General features: G+C 30.2%; 1 protein-coding gene across 3 annotated transcripts in view; it reads left to right on the top strand.

Moving 5' to 3' along the window:
• LOC143197123 (uncharacterized) overlaps positions 1–25,230 on the top strand; it is an 88,329-nt gene that overhangs the window by 9,349 nt on the left and 53,750 nt on the right. For 2 of the 3 annotated variants that reach the window (XM_076405311.1, XM_076405313.1), the window contains exon 2: positions 11,907–11,988. In XM_076405311.1, coding sequence (XP_076261426.1) covers positions 11,934–11,988 — 55 coding nt within the window. In that variant the 5' untranslated portion in view covers positions 11,907–11,933. Of the gene's footprint in view, positions 1–11,723; positions 11,835–11,906; positions 11,989–25,230 lie in introns of those variants that run through there. The other variant, XM_076405312.1, reaches the window with a different exon arrangement.

Genomic DNA, 25,230 nt, shown 5'->3' with positions numbered 1-25,230 from the left:
TTTTTTTATATTGCAGTTTTTTAATCGTTAGTCATTTTCTTAAATAATCATGTCAGTCAAGAATCTAATTATAATATTTAAGAACAAGTATAACCAAATATGGCTTAAATGAATTATATTAATGCTATACGTTGCGAATGTTGTTTCGTGTTACATATGAAGTTATTTCATTCGTGTTGGATTATATTATTATGTATTATCAAATTCATTTCAAAATGTTATGTTGTATAAATTGTATAATTTATTTTTTAGTGTAAAAATATGTTTTTTACTGTATGGTTGTGTAATAAAATATTTAGTTCAACAAATCTTATACAATCATCAGCTGTTATGTGTTTATATTAAAACATACAATGAATAACCTATTGAATTGTATCTTTCTGAAATTACATTTTAAACTCAACAAATATATCTCTAATATAAAATATATACAGTAGTAATACTATCTTTAGTAATACTTATTTAATAAAGCACATACATAATACAGCACATTTGAAAGGTAACAAAACAGTTTATAGAATATTTTAGATGTAAAGGTAGTGTCATTCATTTACGCAGTCACAAGTTATTGCTCTTTGAAAATGAACACTCCAGAAGGTCATTTTCCAAGCTATAAGGTAGACACCGCGAAACTATTACTGTTGAAAAGCTTATGAAAATAGCTTGGTTCATTTTGTTATTAAAATAGCGCATATATTATTGATTTGAATGAATAGATTCGCTTTTAAAATCATTAAAAAAATCCTAAATTACTTTTATCCCAACCTGATATTGAAAATGTCGAATTTGTAAGATATTTTTATTGGAATAAAGTATATTTTTTTATGTAACGTAACATAAGTAATGAAATGTGTTTTATAGCAGCATTGTTGCTGTGAATCAGATTTCATCTTTTTAAATTAACATTAACTGTGGGATATATTATCCTTTGGAACAGTTTGCACAAATATGACACCAATATAATATGATGTAACAGTGTAAGTTAATAGAATTGTTATTGCTCCAGTCTTTACAAATCAAAATAAAACTTTATCATTCATTATAACTATATAATTTAAATAGAACAGCTTTTGTGATTTACCAACAATGAGAAAGTTGTGTCAAATAATATTAAAACGTAGAGTAAACGGGTAAAAAGTTCGACTAAGTACATAAGGATCATTATCATTATTCAGCATATACTATAGAACTGCTAAACTGAGACGTAGTCACAGAGACATTTTTATGGGATCAAGATGGTAACTTTTCAAGTTTATACTAATTATATTTTCACTTCAGAAATTATGGAAAATATTTATAATGTAATTATAAACTAATTGGGAATGAAAGTGTGTGATATTATTGAGACTGTGAACACCTAAAATTAATGATACTGAATACTTAATGAATAACTGGAAAGGAACATTTTTTTTAAAACTATTTTAAAGTCCCCTTTTTTAACAACGAGGGTTTATCTGTTCATTAAACCTATCGACTGACCACTGACCAACTTAGAGTCCGTCTCAGAAGACATCCAGTCTTACCCAGCTTGATTACTGGCGCGACTGGGATGGTCATTTCTTGTCATATGTCAGATTCCACTGTTACCTGTAAAGACATTTACAATTACAATCACAAACATAAAGTACATCCATGCCCCAGCAGTATTCCAACCCCCGACTAACGCAACAGTAGGAGGACCGTCCGGTCGCATTAACCACTGCGCCAACGAAGCTGGCGGCGAAATATTTATTCATCCCAGAACGTCAAAAACTAAAGATCTGTGCATCAAAGAAAGCTAACACGTGGCATATTCATATTGATTGCCTTGATAATGGAAAAAACGATGTAAACGATGTAAAGGTTCTATATTTGACGAAGAAAATAATCTCAACTGTTTTAATGATGAGCTTTTCTAGCTGATGTAACCTTTAATAATAATAAAAGTTAATGATATTCCAGATTCTGAAGACATCAAATGTATAATGAATGGACTTTTTGCAATATAACCACATTACAATACATCGTAAATACGATATAATGAATGAAATACTCAAAATGTATTACAAGACTGAAGCTGATTTTTTTATCACTGTCCCAAATAACGTCACCGACCTAATAACAGTTTTACTTCATATAAATATTGTGAAACCCTCTGTAAACTATTCCTGTGGACATTTAATTATCGAAAAAATCGTTAAACTTAATGCTTTTTCCTTGTAAATATCATTCGTTGGCGCTAACAAATGGTCCACATTTACGACTTCAAATGTGATGTAAATAAATAGCAATACAGAATTTGAAATACATTTTTGCGACCTTAACGTGTGGTAATTTTAAATGTGTTTAAATTGTGCCTGATTTTTTAATGTTATTTTAAAGTTGAAAGAACATTCAAGCAATCTTTTTAGTTATAATACTGAATTCATTATTATATTAGTAGTAAAATTCTTAATTTATAAAATTATTTTATTACTATTGTTCTTACTTAAGCAAATCAAGTGCGGGAGTAATACATCAGTATGTATTTCCCAAATTAAAATAAAACTAATCTACTTAAGCTAAAGTTAATAGTAAACACTTATATACTATACAAGTTCATGTGGTATGGTTCGGTTTGAAGGCAAAATCTTGGATAAGTTCATAAATCCATTTGATTTCGAGGACATCGTTCAGTTCTTCATTGGTTACGTAGCGATAAACATTAGTAATTAATTGAAGAATTTTGTTTGGGCAGCGTTGGATTTGGATTAGTTGGTTTGATGATTTATTGCAGTGGTTGCTTAGCTTTGGATATATGTACACTGTAACTCCATAAATGACTGACTAACTATCTCTTTAATTTTAGGTTATGTTGGGAGTGTCTTCCGAATGACCAGTACAGCTCGTTGGTTTTGATTCTGATCTGCACTGGTTTGATTTTTGTCTAACGTGTTATTACTTATTATTACCGCTCTATGCTACCCCGATAGCAAAAGAGAAATCAGAATATGAAGTAATTTACCCCCTCGAAATTAGAGAAATGATAAAAGAAAGTCGAAAAGCTAGAAGAGTATGGCACAGAACCAGAAATGCTGCAGACAGAACTACTTTTAATAGAATTCGTAATCAGACGAATCAAAAGATCAAAGAATATAAACAGAATTGCTTTTAAAAATATTTAAGTGAATTAAGGCCAGAAGCAGACAAAGATTATTCGCTATCGAAAGCAACTCGAAGATTTAAAACACCAGTTATTTGAGTATCGCCAATTACAAATGATCGAAATGAATATGTTCGACGCAACGGAAAAAGCTGATTTCGTTCAATACTCAGTTCGCACAATACTTAGCTAACATATTTCAACCGAAGGATATAGAATCTACCATGGATACATCTCCTGCTTATCAACCCGATGTAGATCTAAATTTTATTTCTCCATTGGAAGTTGCCACTGACATATATATTTAGTGCCTGTTTAAGACTGAAGCATGTTCCGGAATGCTTTAAGGTGGCACAAATAATTACGCTCAAAAAACCTGACAAAACTGCAAAACATGTCGAATTTTACAGGCCTATATCGCTGTTAAATGCAATATCAAAACTATTTGAAAAACTAATATTTAAACGTATTAAAATTTTTGTAATAATACCATATGTCCAGTTTGGTTTTCGAAATCACCAACAATCGATCAAGTGCACAGAGTAACTGCGGCTATTGAAAGAGCGTTTGAGGAAAAGAAATACTACCCTGCAATATTCCTGGATGTCTCACAAGCTTTTGTTCAGGTTTGGCATTTGGGATTAATCTGTAAGAGGTTTGTTACCGCGTAACTATTGTTAATTGTTGGTGTCATATCTTTTCGGAAGAAAATTTTAGAGTCTCGCACAAAATGGCGTTCCCGACATTTAAAACTATTTCGGCTGGAGTTCCACAAGGTAGCGTCTTGGGACCTCTCCTGTATCTGCTCTACACTGATGACATCGCAATAACAAAAGAAACACTACTGGGAACCTTTGCTGACGACACAATCGACATATAGCAAGCGACATATCTCTGCCTAGGGCAGTAGAAAACAAAACAAACAACAAAATCTACCAATGAACAAAATATTGGAAAATTCAGCTTAATAGCTCCAAATCTGTTCATGTTAATTTTGCATTGCGGCGAAATAATAAAAACTTAATTATATCACTCAATGGATGTCCGATTCCTCAAGCACAATCAGCTAAATACCTCGGAATCCATCTTGACGGTAGATTAAATTAGAAACATCATGTTAGACAAAAAGCAAAACACATTAGAACCAAAATAAAACAACTATACTGGTTAGTTGGAATACACTCTCAACTTGATCTAAAATCAAAGAGGTTGATTTATAAGATAATTATAAATCCACTTTGGACTTATGGGGTGCAAATATGGGGTTGCACTAAAACTTCAAATTAACTAGCCATCGAACGCTGTCAAAACAAGGTTCTTCGATTGATTAGCAATGCCTACCGCTACGTAACCAACGAAAATCTGTACAATGACCTGGAAATCAAATGGATTTGCAAAGTTTTCCAAGATATCGCCTTGAAACACGAAAGAAGATTACTAAAGCATAGTAACTTGGAAGCAATACAGTTGCTGGACACCGCGCAGGATGTCAGAAGATTGAAGCGAACCAAACCATACGAACTTATATAAAGTGTATACCTTTAGTGTAAATTATAGCTTAAGTTACAATTTTATAATTGAGGAATACATATTGATGTACTTGCACTAGCTCGTGAATTAATCCAAGTACAAATGAAATGTAGTAATAAATTAATATATAATTAAGATTGTACTAAGCGTATCTAATAAAGATGTTATGAAAAAAAATGCTCTATAATTAAAAATTATCCATGCATTTATTTTCGTTGTCAATAACATTTTTAAGTAATTTCGATAAGCACCATTTATTCGTCAATAGGAATAACAATAGGACTGCACATTAAACGCCATTTTAATATATCATCTTTCATGAGCAAGCTGTGTACAAAATTGATGCTGCATTCACTAACAATGAAACTACAACATATTCGAGTACGTGAGTGAATTCGAGTTTAAAAGGATTTTGTTCATCGTTTCGTAGCTATTCTGAGTCAAAATAAGAGGTTAAAGAGTGATGTGAACCCAGTTGTTTCAGATATCGGACAAATAAGTTTTTGCGTCCATTTCTGTGAAACGATACAGAAATTCAACATTAGTGGATGGTGAGTGGTTTAAAGAATGGTGTTATGTTAATGATACGTTTAATTCTTTCAATGAAACCTCGTTCTAGAGAATCAGTAAATGTCTACCAAAAACAATATAACGCTGTAACATAACATTCTGCATTATAAAACTTAAATTTGAGAACAAAAATGATGTATCAAATATTTTATAAGACATTTAAATAATAACCTACTTACAGTCTACATTGCTATGAGACATAGATTGTAGCATATGATTAAATTTTAACGATTACCAAAATACCTTTATAATAAATTATATTATTTTAAATTAAATTTAGTTTTGTAATTATACCTGACACTTTTGTGATCAGCATACATGCTAACTAATTACTATAAAATAATAAATATAAATATTTGTAAAATTGCTTGCTTAAGTAATATAATTGATTAAAAAACACAATGAATAAACAATTTTCTAGATAATACTCAAGATATATATTTTTTGTTTCATAATATGTTCATTGTAGTTCCCTCATATTAAGTAGTAATGAATATATCTGTGCGGTTATGTGCAAATAATGGTATAACAATTTAAATATATTACATTTGCCATCATTTTCATCCCACCTATTCAACAATTTTCATCCCACAAGTGATTGCCGGCATATATTTTTCGACAATTTTATAACATATCTGTACTGTATTTAAGATAATAAACGTATCTTTGGATTTTACCTATCGGTAAATTATTTTATTAGACTATAATTCTGCTACCTAATAAAAGAACAATATAAACACAAAACTAGCCTAAGACAGTCAATTTTAACTTACCATGTTTATACTTATTTAACAACAATTGTAAAAGGTACAATTTTAAGAGTTAAAACTATTTTTTACTAAGTAAAAAGGAAATATGTCGTTAAAAACATTATAATTATAAAAAATATCGCCTGACTTTTCTAATCATGTGGTAGTTCACTGTGTGATGTTGAGCTATTAATAATGTAAGCGGAAAATACTTGATTCACAAAATGATTTTTAAAAAATTATATTCACTTAAAGCAATGTGAATTAAAGTATGAATTGTTTCAACATCCAACTTATTTGCCAGACTACGCACATCCTGACTTTTGGAACTTTTTAGAAGATTCATTTCCGTTCAATATTGAACAATCCAGTATATATTTAGATAAAAAATACCAATATTTTTTATATCAGTTTTTTTTTTTCTACGTTAAATTCAAATTAAATTGACACATGACTAATGAGTATCTATTTGTCGCCAATGTCAATTAATGTGTTATCAGTTTAATGAACTTTTGGCTTATAGTCGAAAAAATATTTGTTCAATAAAAATATTTTCCCCGATTAGAATTACAAGTAGAGAAAAGGTTGTTCAGCATCTAATAATAACTAAAAGATCTATCAATTCCTCTCGTATAAAGTCAACACTTCTATTTTTACGTAAAAAATATCATCTTAATTTTGAATTTTTGAAAGTTATTTTTTTTTAAATATATTTTAAAGTCTCCTTTTGCCAACTAGGGGTTTATCTAGATTGGACCTAAAGTTTAACGTGGGCTCCGAACCACAGTCCTCAGCATTAAGCCTACCGACTGGAGAGTGACCAACTTCCTAAATTAAATAAAAAAACTAAATCATCTCAGAAAACATCCGGTATTACCCAGCCTGGTTACTGGCGTGACTGGGATCATTTTCCTTGTCGGATTTTACACTCTTGGCTAGGACAATTACAAATTTTAAACAATCACAAACATACATTTATGACCATGCCCTAGAAGGATTCGAACCCTCGATTATTGCAACAGTAGGAGGACGGTCCTGTCGCCTTTATCACTACGCCACCAAGCCGGCTGAAAGTTATTTAAGCCGGTCCTGGATTCTAGGAATGATAAAAACACGTCGAAATACAAACAACAAAACGCGTCGAAATTTTGATAACGACTTTGCATAGATAAAAAATCATCTATACAGCGAATGGTAAATTAGCGAAATATATATGGGACATTCTTCACGTATATGTGATATAATTTTGTTATAAAACATCAGGAAATGTAATTATCGTGAATTCAATTTTAAATCCGGAAACCAAAATTCCATAAAATATGATCATAAAAAACTTTATACGTTTAGAGAAATTTGTAACAGATATAAATGAAAGAAATAAAGATACAAAATAACACACATGTGTCACACTTTGTAACCAAAATAGAGAATACATGATTAATTGCAGTTGGTGTAAAGAAAAGCTAATTTGTCTGCTTTTTCGATTCCTAAACGATTTCTAATCTTAGCTTGAGCCAGACCAAATGTTGAGAATATTCTTGGGATTCCACTACCGAAGACACGATCACACATAACAGGTGTTGCTAACAGTCGTAAAAACTAAAAAAATATATGGTTCAAAAATCTTTTACCCTTTACTTTGGCATTTTCCTAACATAATTTATATTATTTTACATCAACCTGTAAAATATTTTATTTATATTGAACTAATTTGAAAATTTTACATTATATACTGTTGCTTATACTCTATCTCACGTCACATATCAACTATAATCTATTCAAAGTTTTTATAGACTGTATATCATAGGCCTGTAGTCTCCCCAAAGATCTAGTCAGCCCGTTCACATTTTTCTAGAAAACATATTTTTCCTAATGAGAATAGATTACATAATATGCAGTCCGGAAATTTGAGTACTTATATATTACAAAACTATTTGATTGATCTAACGACTGAAAATTAATCTGAATATGAAGAAATCTGGAAATATGAAGTTTTCTACTCTGTTCTTCGGTAGGAAGGTGTTCCATAACTTCAAGGAGCATATAATGCATATACCTCGGTCTGTAATTGGACTCTAGATTCCAGTGGTCCGTCCAAATTCACGTGTCAATTTAAGAAAGTTTGTGACATTTAATTAAATAAAAATTATTATTAATTTAATATAAGGTTCTTCCTAGTAAAATCCCTTCTACAAAAACAAGTAGAAAGTGTCAAACCATAATCTTTCAGTCGTAGTCTTGCGGTTTTCTGATACGCAGTCAAAGTTTTCCCAAAACAAAAGAAATATCCGTGATAGATCATTAGATAATTAGATCTCGACATAGAAAATACATAGCTCTGTCGTCCTTCATTTTAATTGTGCAATTTTCTCCAAATATGCATACTTATATTCACCAAACATTGTTCGTTCTCGTTTATAATTTGTTTCATTCGATGCTTCGTGTTGTAACTAATGAAAGTATCGATTAATATTATTAAAAGTATGATTTTTCATTTATGATGGAAAGAAGACGTTAAAGTTACGTTTACGAAGACGTTTCGTTAAAAACTAGCGACGTTAGAAACTAGACAATATCTTGAAAAATAATGTACGATTTAAATAGATAAATAGCCAACATATATTATTCAATATTAATAGCTTCAAGTCAATTAAAATATCGTGCAACATTCTAGACCCTTTATATTCCGGTCATATTGCCTGATTTCATGTTTTTGAAACCACTACAATAATTAAACATTGACCCACTTAATAACTGTGAATGTGTGCGTGTAGGTAGCCAATAAAGACCTGATGCCCCGATTTCTGACCATATTTTTCTATATCGGTGATTCATTTTGTTCTATTGTTTCTTTTCAAATAATTGTTCTTATTTTGGTACTTATTTGTTTATGGAGGTCGATATTTATTTCCATAAATTACATGAATTTAAAATAAACACACTTAATATGTGTAGCAAACTTACTGTAATTATTATGCAGGATGAGATATTTGGGAGTAATAATGTATATCTATAATATATCTTAATTTAATATTAATAATTATCTAATAATATATCTTAGATATTTGTAATCAAACAAATAATCTGTGTTATTGCATACTTAATTAAATTATTATCAATACTTTGGGCTTTTCTTCGTTAATTCTCAATTATTTGGCAATCTAATTTATATTTATTGGCCTTTTTTCGTTAATAAGCAATAAGGCGTGCGAATTATATCATGCAGAATGCTAGAAGCTTCAACGTCTGTATCAGCGAATATGCTGCTATCATCCGCGAACATCAAATTGCTTAAGGAATTCGTAATATCATAATGAACACCATGTCTGTTTTTAAAAGTTCTCGGATCTCAAATGAGTTTAACAAATCATTTCATATCTGCATAATGGGAGCCAAGCCATTACCATTAGGATGGTGGGTACAGATCTGAGCTTTCGGCTTAAGCTGACTAGGTGCGACGATAGTAAATAACCTACAAGTTTCGATTGGCTAGAACTGCACATGCCCACTTGTTCTAATCTAGCCTGAGTGTTTTCACAACTACGCGTCCTGTTCTATATACGCCTTGTTGTTTGCCACAGTTGTGGTTAGAAGTCACGTTTAGGTTAATTTTGTATTTACATTTTCTTGAGGTAATATAATTAGTTCATAGGCAAAGTTATGGAGAGATAATACAAAAATAAGTGTATAAGGTATGAATTATTAGTAAAATATTATCATTCTATAACACTAATTTTGTAGATTGCTATGGAACAAAGGGTATATTTTATGTTATAAATTTACTATCGATAGTAAATAGTGACAAAATCAGTCGGACGATAATAGCGACTGAAAACCGTCGATTGAAACAGTGACTAGTAAAAAGTAGTTAAAACAGACTAAGCAAAAACAGCGACTGAAACAGTCCATAGTAAAAAGTAGTCAATTACTAAACAGTCGATAGTCGATTTCACTCGATAGTTCCTAACACTAGTATTAAGTTTAATAGCTATGTTGCTAGTCGTTTGTTGGCCATCATTCAGCTGTGATTTAACTCCATTAGATTATTTTAAGGGGATATATCAGAGATCAGTGATACTTTCATAATTTACAAAAAATATAACGTATTTGAGCCATAATCAATAATGTGCTTGAACTATTGACGCTATTTGGTACAAGCTACAATCATTTAAAAATACAAATTAATTATTTACAATATTCACTGCAACATCACATTAAATTTTCCTAACTAACTAATTCCAATTCAACTATAATTTTTATATAATTGTTCAATTCCGATATATATTACGAAAATATTTTATAAATATTAACTATATTATAATATAATTCCAATTTAACACCAAAATTCGATTACCATTAAAAGATTAAAAGATATTTAAACAGTATTAGTCATATGTTACTAATATTTAAATAACTAACAAATTATATAATCAAAGGAAACTTAACAAACAATTTAGAATATTGTGTATTTAAATTAAATTGGGTGGTGTCTACTAGCAACTGTTACTTCTTATTTTTATCTAAAACTTGATTTTATTTCAGACTTTTTATTATTATTGTATTTATTATTATTATAATTATTACTACTATATTTATTATTATTGTGCTATTAACACTTGTTTATATATTTGTTTTTTTGAAGAATATATTTTTGAATTCATCATAACACATTATTCTTATCTTTTATTAACTAAAGTACTTTTGATAATATAAATGATTATTAAATGATGAAATTATGATTTGATAAATTTATCAGTAATTACTCTCAATATTTCCTTGGCTATTGATCAGTTCAAGGTTCTGCTCCTATATTTATTTAATCTATACATATTTTTGCATTATTTTTTAAAAATGTTATAGACTTCTTTTTACCAACTAGGGTTAATTTGGACTGGACCTACTGTTTAACGTAGGCTCTGAACCAGGGTCCTCTGTATTAAGATTACCGACTAGCGAGTGATCAACTTGGAGATGATCCTGGAAGTCCTCCGGTCTTATCCAGCCTGATTACCGGCGTGACTGGGATCATTCCCTTTGTCGGATTTTGCACTCTCGCCTAAGGACAATCATAAATGTTAAACATAAACATAAATTTACGACCAAGTCTCGGCCGGATTCGAACCCGCGATTATCGTAACAGCAAGAGGACCGTCCAGTCGCCTTTACCGCTGCGCTAACCAAGCCGGCTTTGTTCATTATTGAGTTTGTTTTTAGATATAAAAATATATTTTATCTTATTTGATTAGGAATGATATATATTTAAATTAATAAATTTTTAATTAAATTTCATATCCATTTCTATGGATATACTTAAACACAAACATAGTCTATCTACCAGAAAACTGGTAAAGTGTAGAGGTTAGAAATAAACAATACTTAAGAATGTTTTATGATTTTATTTAAATGGAAAAAATGAAAATCATGTAAAAAAAAGAATTTATTGAAGATGCTAATATATGAAACTATTTTACACATTTCTGTTGGATAGGTGCACAAAAATTATTAATAGTTGCTTGAATAATTTTTTATTACTGCAATAATTAATATGTAAATATTACTGAATATTTTGATAAATGTACTTTACATATGGTTCTTCGGCAACGTTTATCTGAGACGGAGGGATAAAAACATGACATATATATACGCACAGAGTGTACAATAAATAGCGTTTTATCTAATCATACATTTAAGCGGCGGAGTCTAATATACACACGACTATAATGAATATATTGTGCTTGAGGCGTTCTGCTAACATAAAATATCAGTAAAAACAATTGAAATCGCGTATAAAACGAATATCACTAGTGAAATATAAAGAACTTGCGCTTGGAAAAATTTTCAATCGAAATCAAATTGTTTTGTTGGTGTGTTTTTTAGTTATGATATACGCCCTAGTTCTGTTGACATTTAGTTAAAGGTTGTATCATTTATTACAGTGTTTGCCAATTTCATTTGAAGCCAGAATGTCATATTCCCGGTACAGGTCGAATATTTCACCAGTTCGTCACGCCGAGAGTGGTAAGTTTTTATTATTATTTTTTTTAATAAATACAAGCATATTTTCTTAATGTATAATACAACTTTTATATATAATCTTCTGAATAAAAATGTATTGCATAAAACGATATATTAATAAGTCAGATTAAAGTGACATAATGATATGATACGGTTGATATACATCAACATCACCTGTACAATCGCAAAATAAAATGAAATGACATTGACGGTCTCTTAATAGAAATATATCGCGACATAAAGTTGCATATATTTTCATATATATAGAAATGTATGTTGTATATACTAGAGTTTTTAATACGTTCACGTAACGGGGAATTATTAATTGTTGTAAAATATTACTACTTTATTTGTTAATATAATTTTTCTCAACTTGAAGTACCCTTTTCCAACGATCGTCCGATTTAAGGATCCCATCCATAAGTCCAAGGTTCAGGAAAATCCTAAGGAAATCCAAAAGTCAAAGGGAGCTAAATATAGAGAATAAGCACGATATTTTACTTTAATTTACCGATCATGGCGGTGGTTTTTATACAATGTTATAATAATGTTTATGACTGCCTGACACATAGAGGACGCTACTAGAATTAAATCCGTGTGTTTTTTAGTTAGCCTCAACCCTCAAGAGATGTGTGTATAAATTTGACACCTATCGGACCATTAATTTATGAATTATAGCATTTTGAGTAATACAATTTTTATCCAAAAAATGGATAAAGAGGAATTTCGCGTGTTGATAAAATATTGTTTTTTGACGAGAAAAAATACAGTTGAAGCAAAAACTTGGTTTGTTGCCGAGTTTCCGAACACTGCCACAAGAAAATCAACCATCAAGGATTAGTATGCTAGGTTTAGACGTGGTGAAATGAGCATCGAAGACGGTGAACGCAATAGATGCCCAAAAGAGGTTGTTACCAACGAGAACATCAGAAACAGAAAAAATCCACAAAATGATTTTGAATGACCATAAATTTAAATTGAATGAAATAGCAGACACTGTAAAGATATCATCTGAAAGTGTGCATCATATCATTCACGAATATTTGGGTATGAGAAAGCTCTGTGCAAAGTGGCTGCCGCGCGAGCTCACTTTTGACCAAAAACAACGACGAGTTGATTTGGAGCAGTGTTTGAAGATGATCAAGCGTAATAATCGCGAGTTTCTGCATCGATTTGTGACAATGGATGAAACATGGCTTCATCATTTCACTCCGAAGTCCAATTGACAGCCAATCATCCGACTGCACACGATGAACCCGCTCCAAAGCGTTGGAAAACGCAACAGTCGGCTGGCAAGGTTATAGCGTCTGTATTTTGGGATTCACATGGAATAATTTTCATTAACTACCTTGATAAAGGAAGGACCGTCAACAGCGACTATTACATATCGTTATTGGACCGTTTGAAGGGCGAAATCACCGAAAAACAGCCGCATTTGAAGAAAAAAATGTGCTTCTTCATCAAGACAATGCACAGTATCACAAGTCAGTGAAAATGATGGCAAAGATCCATGAATTGGGCTTCGAATTGCTTCCTCATCCACCGTATTTCCTGTTCTCAAATCTCAAAAGAATGCCCGCTGGGAAGAAATTTTCATCGAATAAAGAGGTGATCGCCGAAACTGAGGCCTATTTTGAGGTAAAGGACAAATCGTACTACAAAAATGGTATCGAAAAGTTGGAGTGTCGCTATAATCAATGTATCACCTTTGAAGGGAATTATGTTGAAAAAAACTAATTTTGCCAAAAAAACATATTTTACTGTGGTAGACCGCGGACCTGTACAATTGATCTGTTTTATCATGAAGAATGCCTCAACATCTGTATCAGCAATTATAACGTTATCATCAGGGAACATCAGATCGTCAAGGAGTTCGTAGTGTTATATTGAACGCCATGACGAATACCGGCTCGAATCTCAAATGAATTTGACAATTCATTTTACACTCAGTAATGGAACCATCGTAAGAAATTTAATAATTTTTAGGGGAACATGTTCAGCTTCCGAAGCTGCCCAAATTGAGGGCTATCATGCCCGCTCTTCTCCGCTTGTCTCCATGTGAGCCTCATTTGTATGATCTTCATAAACGCCTTTCCGATAATTGATAGGACACTTATTCCACCATAGTTTTTACAATGTTTACTATTTCTCTTTTTCAATATCGGAACTATTATCGCCTTTTTCCATACTGACGATACTATTTCTGGTAACTAAATTTGTGTGAGCAATACACGAAGCCGTTGTAACAATGTATCCCCACCAACTCAACACATTTAAAAAAAAGTTTTACTAATCGTAAATAATATACTTTTTAGTAACGAATAATTTATTTGCTTGTCAGTAAAAAAAAGACGAAAATGTACTTGTTCATATATTAAATATAATATATGAAAATATACTAGTCACTAGAATAACAAGCAATTTGAATTCATATTATTATTCATATTTAAGTACGTATACTTTTAACAATTGTGGTAAACTTTAAAAAACTCTATTACCAATATATTCAAATAGATGTTATAGATTTATAGATTGTTCAGTAAGGCTTATCGCTTTGTCTTTGTAAAAAAATATACAAACAGTTTTTTACGAAACACTAAAAATCATACAGTATTAAAATTCTTACATTTGGAATGTATAGCACCAAAACAAAATGTATCAATAATATAGCTGAAGAAGATGGAGTGTAAGTCCTCGCCCTAAATTATTATACTTTTTCCATTATTGATTTCAGATAACAACTGTTTCATTGTACTATTCTTGAAGGTGTTAAGGTATCAAAAAGTGCATCAAAACAACAAATCATAGCAAAAATACAGGTTATAGGTTTAATCCTAAGGAAATATTGACAGCATTTTGACGCATTCGAATACGGTGTGATAAGTAATAATTCAGTAGTCTCCCGAAGAGAATTACTATTCAAAAATCGGTCACAAACAAATTACTAAAAAAAATAGAGTACAAAAGGAATTTTGGCTGTACATTATTTCCAGATCAGTAAAACTATAAATCCAAATAATATTTATAACATTAACACAACCGATACCAAAAAAGTAATTTTTCATCAAAAAACTATCCACATCATCAAAAATCCTGACGAAAATCCGTAAACTAAAATGCATTATAACAACATCCCACCCTATTCCCCAGATTTAGCTCCATATAACTTCTGGCTGCTTCTGACACCAAAAATGCATGCTAGGGAAACTCAGAGAACATCAGAACAAGGGGGATATTATGTTAAATAATAAAATACACTTCAAACCATAAAATTATTTTACCCAATTACAAAACTTATTAAACAGTATATAAATAGAGAAGGCATATAATAACTATTCACATTTTTAAATATTTTTATTATTTATGAAATTACAAAATTCTTTTTGTTAGGTTTCTTTGCAAATTTTTTAAGGCTTTATTATGAGAAATTGTGATCAATATTATTTTTATAAAATGAAATTAATGAAACATATATTACAGATGAATATAAACAAAATTAACATAATGAAATAATGATATTCTTGCCAAAGAGAATTAAATAATGAATATGAGAAATAATATCCCAGTAACATAAAGTATGGGAGTTCTGGAGGCGACGAACTTAGTGAAGGCCGTTTTGACGTAACCATGAACTATGATAATTCGTATCTTGCACATAGTACGGATACAAAGCAGTGATTTGTGTAAATTTGGTTGCAAAAATCATGCAACGTATATTTCACCTCGACAATACAAAATTCTAATTTATATTTTGTTGAGGACTACAACGTTGTGTTTTTTATATCTTTTTAATCGGCTTCAAAAAAGGAGGATGTTTTATGTTCGAACGTATAGTGGATGTATGGTAGAATGTATTTATTTTTCTTTTTTAATGTTTGTTCACCGATTTCTCCGTCAATTATGGAGCGATTTTCAAAATTCTTTTTTTATTCGAAATAGTCCGCTTTGGAAGTGGTCCCATTGGAACCAAATCAGAATCTGATGATTCCACCATCCGGGGAAATCGAGGGAAAACATATTTCAGAGGCACGTACAAAGCTTTCACATATTTTTAATTTAAAATAATCAGATATTTGGGTATAATATTATTGTTGTGACCGATGTGACGGAAAATTGGAAGTCGTTGAATGCAAAATCCATTCAGTTTTCTTTTTAAGCACTAATATCCTATGAGAAGTTGTAGAAATTTTGCAGGCAACTGCTTTTATGGTCTAATCGTTAGAGCGATCAGCTCACACGCGGATGTAGCGGGTTCGATTGCTTGCGGGGGCAACAACTTTTTGTTGTTGTTCTAGTTTGGTTAGAACATTTGTCAAATCACCTAGGCTAGGTAGCGGACGCCGGGGCTTGAAGCGTTCTTTATTTTCAATGATTGTTTCTTTATTTCTATTTTTACTCATACGGACACCTTTACTACCCACTAAAATACTTTATAAAATATCTGCTTAATTTAGTGAGTATATAAACTAGAACTAAAAACTAACACTAAAAAAAGAAAAATTAAGAAAAAATTTATCCGATTTCAAAAAATAAATAAGGAACTCACTAAAAAATAAGAGATAATCAAACTTAAATTTTTAAGAAAAAAAAAAGTTTTAGAATAAAACATGTACATAATAATCGTTTTAATAACTAAATAAAAATAAACAAAAACCTTATTTAACCTATCTAGATGTATTTTATATTCTACTATTTAGCTTAATACCTACCTAAACCTATTTATCTATTTACATTATTATTTTATCTACTACCAACTGATGAAATGAATGATGTTTGAAGTCGGTGCCGAGCCCAAACAATGGAAAAATAGTAATATAATTTTGTGACATATACACAAAATTAAATTACGAACAAAGCAAATCTGATTTGTTGCTCGCACCGACTTCAAAGTACCTATTTTATAACATTCACTAATAATTATAATATATTACTTTATATTATTTATCAACGCTATTTTGTATATCGAAAGTACCTGCCGATTTCATAATATTTGTATCACGAAATAATGAACCATAGTGATTCTAGTGATGCTTCTTTTAATATTTACAAACAAATGTTTCGAGAAAAAATAGAATTTTGTGTGAATCCAATGCTGTTTCTTGATCATTCAACTTGAAAGTGTTTTAACAGAAGTGTTAGTTAAGTTAAAGTAAATTGAATGTTTTGTTATAGTTGATTGGGTGGATACTATGGGATTTACACAATGTGATCATATTGTATTAATTATTAAAGGTCCTCCTTTAAATACAATAAATATGTATTTTTTTGGCATCTTTTGTTACAATGGATGAAACATAGAATTACAATATTACATAGCATTACTGGAATCTACTAAATACGGTTATTAAAAATTCCGGAAAAAGGAAATATAATGATATCATATATGATAAAAAATAAGGTGTTGCCTAACGAGAATACATTGCCATATTCTCTCCTTTAATAACTAACTCTAGAAACAGGAGTCTATTTAGAGGATAAAGTTGCATTATTTTATAAAATGTAATTATAAGTGCTAGAGAAGCCTGGGTTTGAATGTACATGTCTTAAAGAATATTGCTACTGTATAAAAGAGAAAAAATATTATAATAAAATATAAAACGTGATCTTTAATATCATCAAATCTAATCTATATCTTCACCTTGGTATTAAGTGCTTGTATATTATGTATATATGTATGTATATGTATGTAAATATGTATTTTGATTATTTATTCACTTAACAATCTGAAGAAAAATGCTGTTTATCGATATTGCTAGTTTTTTGCAACAATACGTCATTCATTTTGTTTATTCATTTGTTCTAAATATCGGTAGATATTTGCAGTAAAAATTATTCATTTTTAACACCTTATAATACACTACACCTTAATGATCCCACCATATGCACAGCAAGACTTTATAACCATGAATATTTAGCTTCAGTGTCGATGTAGAGGGCTTTCTTTAACTAACCAAATCATGGGTGTGTGTTTGCGCTTGTGACTCTATTATAGTAAATTCACTTTTTATCGTTAGTTACAATACGGTACAAAACACTTTTCAATTTTAGCCTGGTATGGCTGAACAATCAAACTTCGATGTTAAAATTGTTTTAGTTGGTATTTTCAATATATGTGGTACACATTTTCCCTCCATTTGAGTTTTTTCTATTGTATATAAATTTCGAGAGATTTAGCTGGAATTTCTTCCAAAACGTTCAATAAAATTAACGAATCTCGAAAATACAATTTTGAGTGCTCCAAGATTAGTGTCTATATAAACTGAAGAACTCAATAATATTAATTAGAAAACAGTTGGAAACTACTGCATTTAACATTTAGGTTAGTTTGTTTAATTGTTTTTTACATCGATACTCCATATTCTCCAATAGATGTCGTTATTCAAAACACAGACAAATATCTAATATATTAAAATTATACAAATATGCAAATTAGTATAATTGCTCGAATATTATTGAAATAATTATATCATCAAAATTGAAAATTATAATTGCAATATATTTAATTTTGCACTTATATTTATTCATTTAATATATGTAAAGTATCCTTTTACCAACTATGGGTTTATCTGGAGTGGGTCTAAAGTTTAACGTGGGCTCCGAACCACGGTCCTCAGCGTTAAGCCTACCGACTGACGAGTGACCAACTTTAGAAATCATCCCAGAAGACATCCGGTCTTACCCAGCCTGGTTACTGGCATGACTGGGATCATTTTCCTTGTCGGGTTTTACACTCTTGCTTAGAACAATCACACATTTTAAACAATCACAAACATAAATTTACGACCATGCCCCAGCAGGATTCGAACCCGCGGCTATCTCAACAGTAGAAGGACCGTCCTATCGCCTTTACAACACTGCGCCACCAAGCCGGCCTGTGAAGTATTTTAATTGTAATGAAAGTTTTTATGACAGCCACTAGTATAAAATTTTGACAATTATTTATGATTCGATATGTAGGAAAACCTTGGAGTGTTCCATAATATATTATTTAATTCTTTAGCATTAATAAGTCACTGTTTCTATTAAACTATGTATATGTTTCATCTATATAATCAGTTAGGAATGCGGAAACAACCTAGTTGTAGTGATAGTTGTTGTAATTATAATAAAATATTTAAATTATCGCTTCAATACATTGCACCTTTTTGTGGAAAATTTAAATAAATACCACAGAACAAATTTCAAAATCGTTTATCAAGTTCAAATTCATCGTTATAAGATCAAAAAGATTACTGATTGTAGAAATACGATTTTTACGATACATATTTGATCTTTGATTATAGTATATATTTGTCATGTCAATATGTTACTTGTTACTTGTTTTCTACTCTATTTTAGTATTTTGTTTTCAATGTTGGGAAACTTCTTGTTGAAATTGTTATTAATTAAGAAGGACATTTATATAAATCCTCCCTATTTTTTCGTGTTTGTTAACTATTAATTTGTTATTAAAAGATCCCTAGTTTAGCCTAGTTTCTAGTGTTTTTCTGTTTTCTGTATTTTTAAATTTATTTGTTATGTAGAAAGAATAAACCTCTATCATTCGTTCCATTTACGAAAATATGTTAAAAATAAATTTGCTTTAAAATATATATTAATTACATGATTTTGCCATTGTGATTTAAACTTGTTAATATTATTTTGTAGATTAATATTAATAATTATGTCAAGAACATTCTAAAACAATGCAATAAACGAGACATTCAGAGCAGAAAATGTGATTTAGTTACTTAGTATTGAACCTATCGAGACAAAGAAATGTTTGCTTGAGTCCTTTATTGTATATTGATTCAAGTAACCTTATATATGCACACTTCATATGTGTTCTATTTTGTAATCCATAGAAGTTTATTTTGTAATGAGAAGTAAAGTATTAACACATTAAAATTCCTCTCTAACATGAATAAAAAATAATAATTAATTTTATTTTATTTTTCTTGCTATTTTTTATAAATTATTTTTATTGGTTTTATAACTTTCAAATATATTAATGAAAGATTTCGTCGCGTTATTTTAAGCTGTTTTAGCTAACTATTAAAATTATATTTAACATTAACATCAACTAAAATCAACAAATCAATTATTTGCCTATGCCAAAAATATTATGAGGGCAGTTTGATAAGTTAGTCACTTTTTTCATTATCCACGCATTAACTTTAAATATATCACTGCTGCTTTCAACTGTCTTCTATAAATAGACTACTGTGAGTTTGTGAGCAATCTGTATCGTTATATTTTGTTTTTGACAGTCATTGACAACCTCTAGAATTTTAACAAAAATGGAGAAAAGTAATTTTGCATGTGCCGATTAAGCATTATTTTTTACGTAAAAAAAATCATCAACGAAATCAAGGAAAAGCTTGATAAATAATATCGGCAATTTATTGAGTTTTTTGTAGTCGTACCAACACAAATAACGTCAAACGTTCAGGTCACCACCGAATCCATTAGACAATCGGAGAGTGAAAATACGTCAGGTGGCTGTAGGCATCTCAACTGAGCGGGTACATCACATTTTACATGAGTATTTGGATATGAAAAAGCTATCCGCGCAATGATATATTAATTTTAAGAAAACCAATCGAATTTGGCACAGAAAAAGTGTTGTTGTGAACTATTACCCCACCCAGCCTATTCTCCAGATTTAGCCTCCAGCAGTCATTTCCTGTTTCCAAGCAAAATCGTGGTGACGGATTTCTGCCGAATAAAGAGATAATAAAACAATATTATTTTGAGTGTCTTGGGAGAACCTATTTAGAGATTAGTTTAGAGACTTATCAAACTGCCCTTGCATATTAAATTTTGAAAGTAATTTGTTACAAAAATCCTAAAACCGACTTTAATAGATTTAGAATAACTAAAGATTTCTTTCTTGGAACCGATTAACCTATATAATATTTCCAAGAACTATCAACTAGCCTCTAATGGGCCGTAAATTACCTTTAAAAACCCCATGACATACTGAAGTATAAAATATATTAGAAAAAAGGTGAATATATTGAACGAAAGAAAGGATATATAGGTAGTTAGAGCAATCTGTTAGCGATAACAGTCGCTAAATACTTCCAATGCATTTTCAGTAGCGAACCGTTAACATAAATAAAGTTATTTCAGTTGGGAACTGAAATTTAACACTGTCATTGAGATAGATAGTTGTGAATAAGACAAAATTGTTAACGCTTTTATGACGAGATAGCTATTAGAAATGTCAGAGGTGTTATAATGAATTCTAAAATAAAGTATATATTAATATCATTAATAATGTGTTACAAGATACTATTAAGTCAAAACCAATTCATTATATATTAGGGATATGATAAAAGAAAGAAGAAGAGCTAAAAAAGTATGGTACAAAACCAGAAATTTTATAGACAAAAGAATGTTTAATAGAATTAAAAGTAGATTATTGAAAGAACTGCCAAGAAAAGCTATGACCATGTTCAAATATAAACACTCAAAAACACACAAAATACTAGATTTCCAGTTTGTATTTTGAAATCGCTACTCAACAATGGATCAAGTGCATATAGTACTAGAGGTTATTGAAAAAGCATTTGCTGGAGATTCGCACGAAGGGTATTCTCAACATTTATACCTATTTTGGCTGGAGTTCCGCAGGGCAGTGTCTTCGAATACTCCTGTATCTGTGCTGAATAAAAGACATAGTAGAGTAACATTTTCCGTCGACACAGTCATTGCGACAAAATACATATCTCTACCTAGGGCTATAGAAAAAGTACAAGTGACAGTCAACAAGGTGCAACTTGATATGTGGAGATCCGTTCATACCAATTTTGTGTTGCAGTGAAATGACAAAAACCTAACAATATATCTTGAAGAATATCCTTTTTCTTAAGCACCATCAGCAATATACCTTGGCATCCACCTCGATAGTAAATTGGAAATATTACGTTGAACAAAAACCAGATCAGATCAGACTCAAGAACTGTGCTAGGTAGTCGAAAGATACTCCCAACTTTGCTTAAGATTAAAGAGATTGGTTTTCAGTCAATTATAAAGCCTATTTGGATATACGGGGTTGTACTAAGACATCAAACTGAATACTAATTCAATGCTATCAAAACAAGGTTCTTCGATTAATTATCAATGCTTATCGCTACATAATCAATGAAGAACCTTTATAGCACTTTTTTTTATATAAGCTCAGATGATTCTAGTCTCTGTTCTAGTTTCTAACAGAATTAAACAAAACAATTAAGGAGTATATGCTAAGTTTATTTTAAAGGTTCATCAAAAACCTCACTATTCTTTAAAAGATTTAGAAAAAAACATCCATTTTTTAGGCTAATATTTCACTATTTTTATTTTTTCTTAAAAATATCGAAAAAGATATATCGATATTTTTTTAACTATCGATATATCGAAATATCGATATTTTTTTCGGTGGCAAACAGCCCTACTTTGATGATAAGATCAGTAGTTAGCTCTAACATCTAACTTTTGATAGTGATAATGTTATTCGCTATCAAAAGTCAGCTATAACAGCGTATCTGGATATGTAGAAATCCGTGAATGATTGAAGAGCTGTACTGATCTGATGTATCTGAAATTAATACTACATCATTACTGCTAAAAATATTGTACAGCAAAGTTGCGTATTTCCAAAGGCTTAATTTTAACCTTGTAACATCTTACACTTATCATACATTTTCATATCCCTAATATGGGATATCGAGATTCAAAACACAAAAGACATTATATTTCACTCAATAAATTCAATGAGTACACACTACCTTATACGAGGGCCACATTTACATTTCTGGCCTTGGCAGCTCTAAGCCCTATTTGACGTTTTCGGCGAAAACTTCTTCAGAGCATCTTTGAAAATGCTTCGATGCAAGTAAATCTTAAAGTATATGTTCAAGGTGCATCAAAAACTAACATCTACATATCTACACAATTCATAGATACATCCCTATGAGTCCGAAACAAGGCAGAAATTGACTGTATGGGACTGCAAGAGAACAAATAGCAATTTTAGTTGAATGTAGCTGAAATAAAAAAAAAACTATAACAGAAATATGGGTATATATACAATTAGAAAATATACTGTACTTAAAGACTGTAGTTTATACTGTATTTAAAGAACATTTTCATTTTAAATATTCATTGAAAGATTTTGTTATTTATACTGGTAACTATAATTTATAACACATTAATATATTTAAATTGATGTGCTCTAATTACTTAATATACAATTCTATTGATACTTATTACTGTAATATACACACTTAAAACATTTGTATATGTTAATAGGTTTTAATAGTTCATATTATTACATACTTGACATTCTATCTATTTCAAATGTATTTTATTACTAATTATAGATATTGGCACTGATTGATTGATTGATTGATTGATAGTTAGTAAAAATCAGTCAAGAATAATTTTAGTTCAAGTGTTTTTTTACAACGAAATAGATTTTTATTTATCAATAGTAAGTAAAATATATGTAACTCTATTTTATTATATCCTTTTTATTCACTAAAACCATTATATTATACATCCAATTTTATTATTAGATTTATTGTCGTATTGTATTTCTAATTATACGGTAGTTGTATTGTTGGATGTAACAAAAAAATTATCAATTATCTCATTATTTCACCAATTTAATTATATAATTAATGGTTGATGCTAATTGAAATGTTATGTAAATGTAAGTGTAAATAGACTGTAAATGTCCGAATATAAATAAATATTGCATGAACTTTTTTACTGTTACTCGATTCTATTTCCATTTTGTCGTCATAATGAAACAATATATAAAAATTTTACTAAGCGTCATTAGTTGTCCATTTTTGTTATTTTAATAATCAGTTATTTTAATAACACATTATTATCTCTGTCATTTAACATATTATTTCTAATTATTACAAAGCTTATTAAACAGTATTAGAAACTATTAAATTGCTTTATTCTGATTATTCTAACTTAACTTATATACATATAAATCTTAGAGAACTAGTGCCTTCTAGGCCTTAACTAACACAATGCATTTTCTAAGTAAACAGCGCCACTGAAACAGCTGAATCTTCGAAAAATGCTCTTAAGTTGTTAAGCTTTGAAAAATATTATTTTTTTCAAATTTGTTTTGACTAGACTACCCCCTTAACCATGTTTATCAGGAATTTTTTCTGCCTACAATAACTAAATGACTCATATTGTACTATTACTGTTTTATCTTTGTCTATTAATTCTTATTTGTGTTTGTGTTATATTTCAGTTCAATTGTCCATCTTTCAATTGTCTTAATGATCTTTTTCAATTTTATATTTTCAAATGCCTTTATGAAAGTTAATTAATTTTATGCAAGATACATCTTGAGATATATCGATGTGTCGGGAATTCCGTTTTTTTTTGCTAAAGAAAACACGTTTATATTAGATGGTTAAAATTTAATTTTTTAGAGTATTGGTCATTTGATTCCATATATTTTACTCATCTCTCAGGCAATTTATTGATACCATTGCAAAAGAATATTTTCTTGGGCTAAACCATTCAATATTACGAAAAGGTGGTAATCAGATGGAACTAGATCTGGAGAGTATGCAATAAAACTTCCCATCCAAGTGATTTCAACACTTCTTTGACTGATTTCTACACGAGATGGCGCGTTGTCACGTTGCAAAAGTACCTTATAATGTCTTTGAGCATATTGTGGACGCTCTTCGATTAAAGCACAGTTCGAATTAACTACTTATTATGGGTAGCGAATAACGGTATTAATTCTATCTCCAGGTCATAACAATTCATAATGTACGACACCAATCTGTTCCCACCAGACACAGCAGAGTGATAATTCGCCAGGTGACAATCATGATTTTTTTCACTGGCGGTTTTTAGATTTTGTAATTGTCTGTCATTCAGTTCATGTGGTAAACATCTTCCCATCCATTTCCCATCGTTTGTAATCGTTCACAAATTGGGACTCACATCCCCTTCAACTTTTCTCCCAATTGTTTCTGAGCTTGTGTTGTCTCCATCTAATAATTCCTGCAATTCTGCATCTTCATGCGTTTTTGGCCTACCGGAACGTTGTTTGTCTTGAGCGTTGAATCGCCAGATTTGAATTGTCGAAACCGCGTTTCGTGTGTTCTTATAATTGAAGCATGCTGTTATTTTGACGGAGCGTAACTTGTGTAACTTTGAGGTTAGTGTCAGTGGATTAATAGCATACGTATCAAATCACAATAATTCGTACTTGTTACTAGTGAAATCTGT

Source organism: Rhynchophorus ferrugineus, unplaced genomic scaffold (genome assembly GCF_030347505.1).
Source record: "Rhynchophorus ferrugineus isolate W39M unplaced genomic scaffold, kcgeb_rfMv2 rfM5, whole genome shotgun sequence".
Lineage (NCBI taxonomy): Eukaryota > Metazoa > Arthropoda > Insecta > Coleoptera > Curculionidae > Rhynchophorus > Rhynchophorus ferrugineus.
This window is presented reverse-complemented; position numbering and strand designations above follow the sequence as displayed.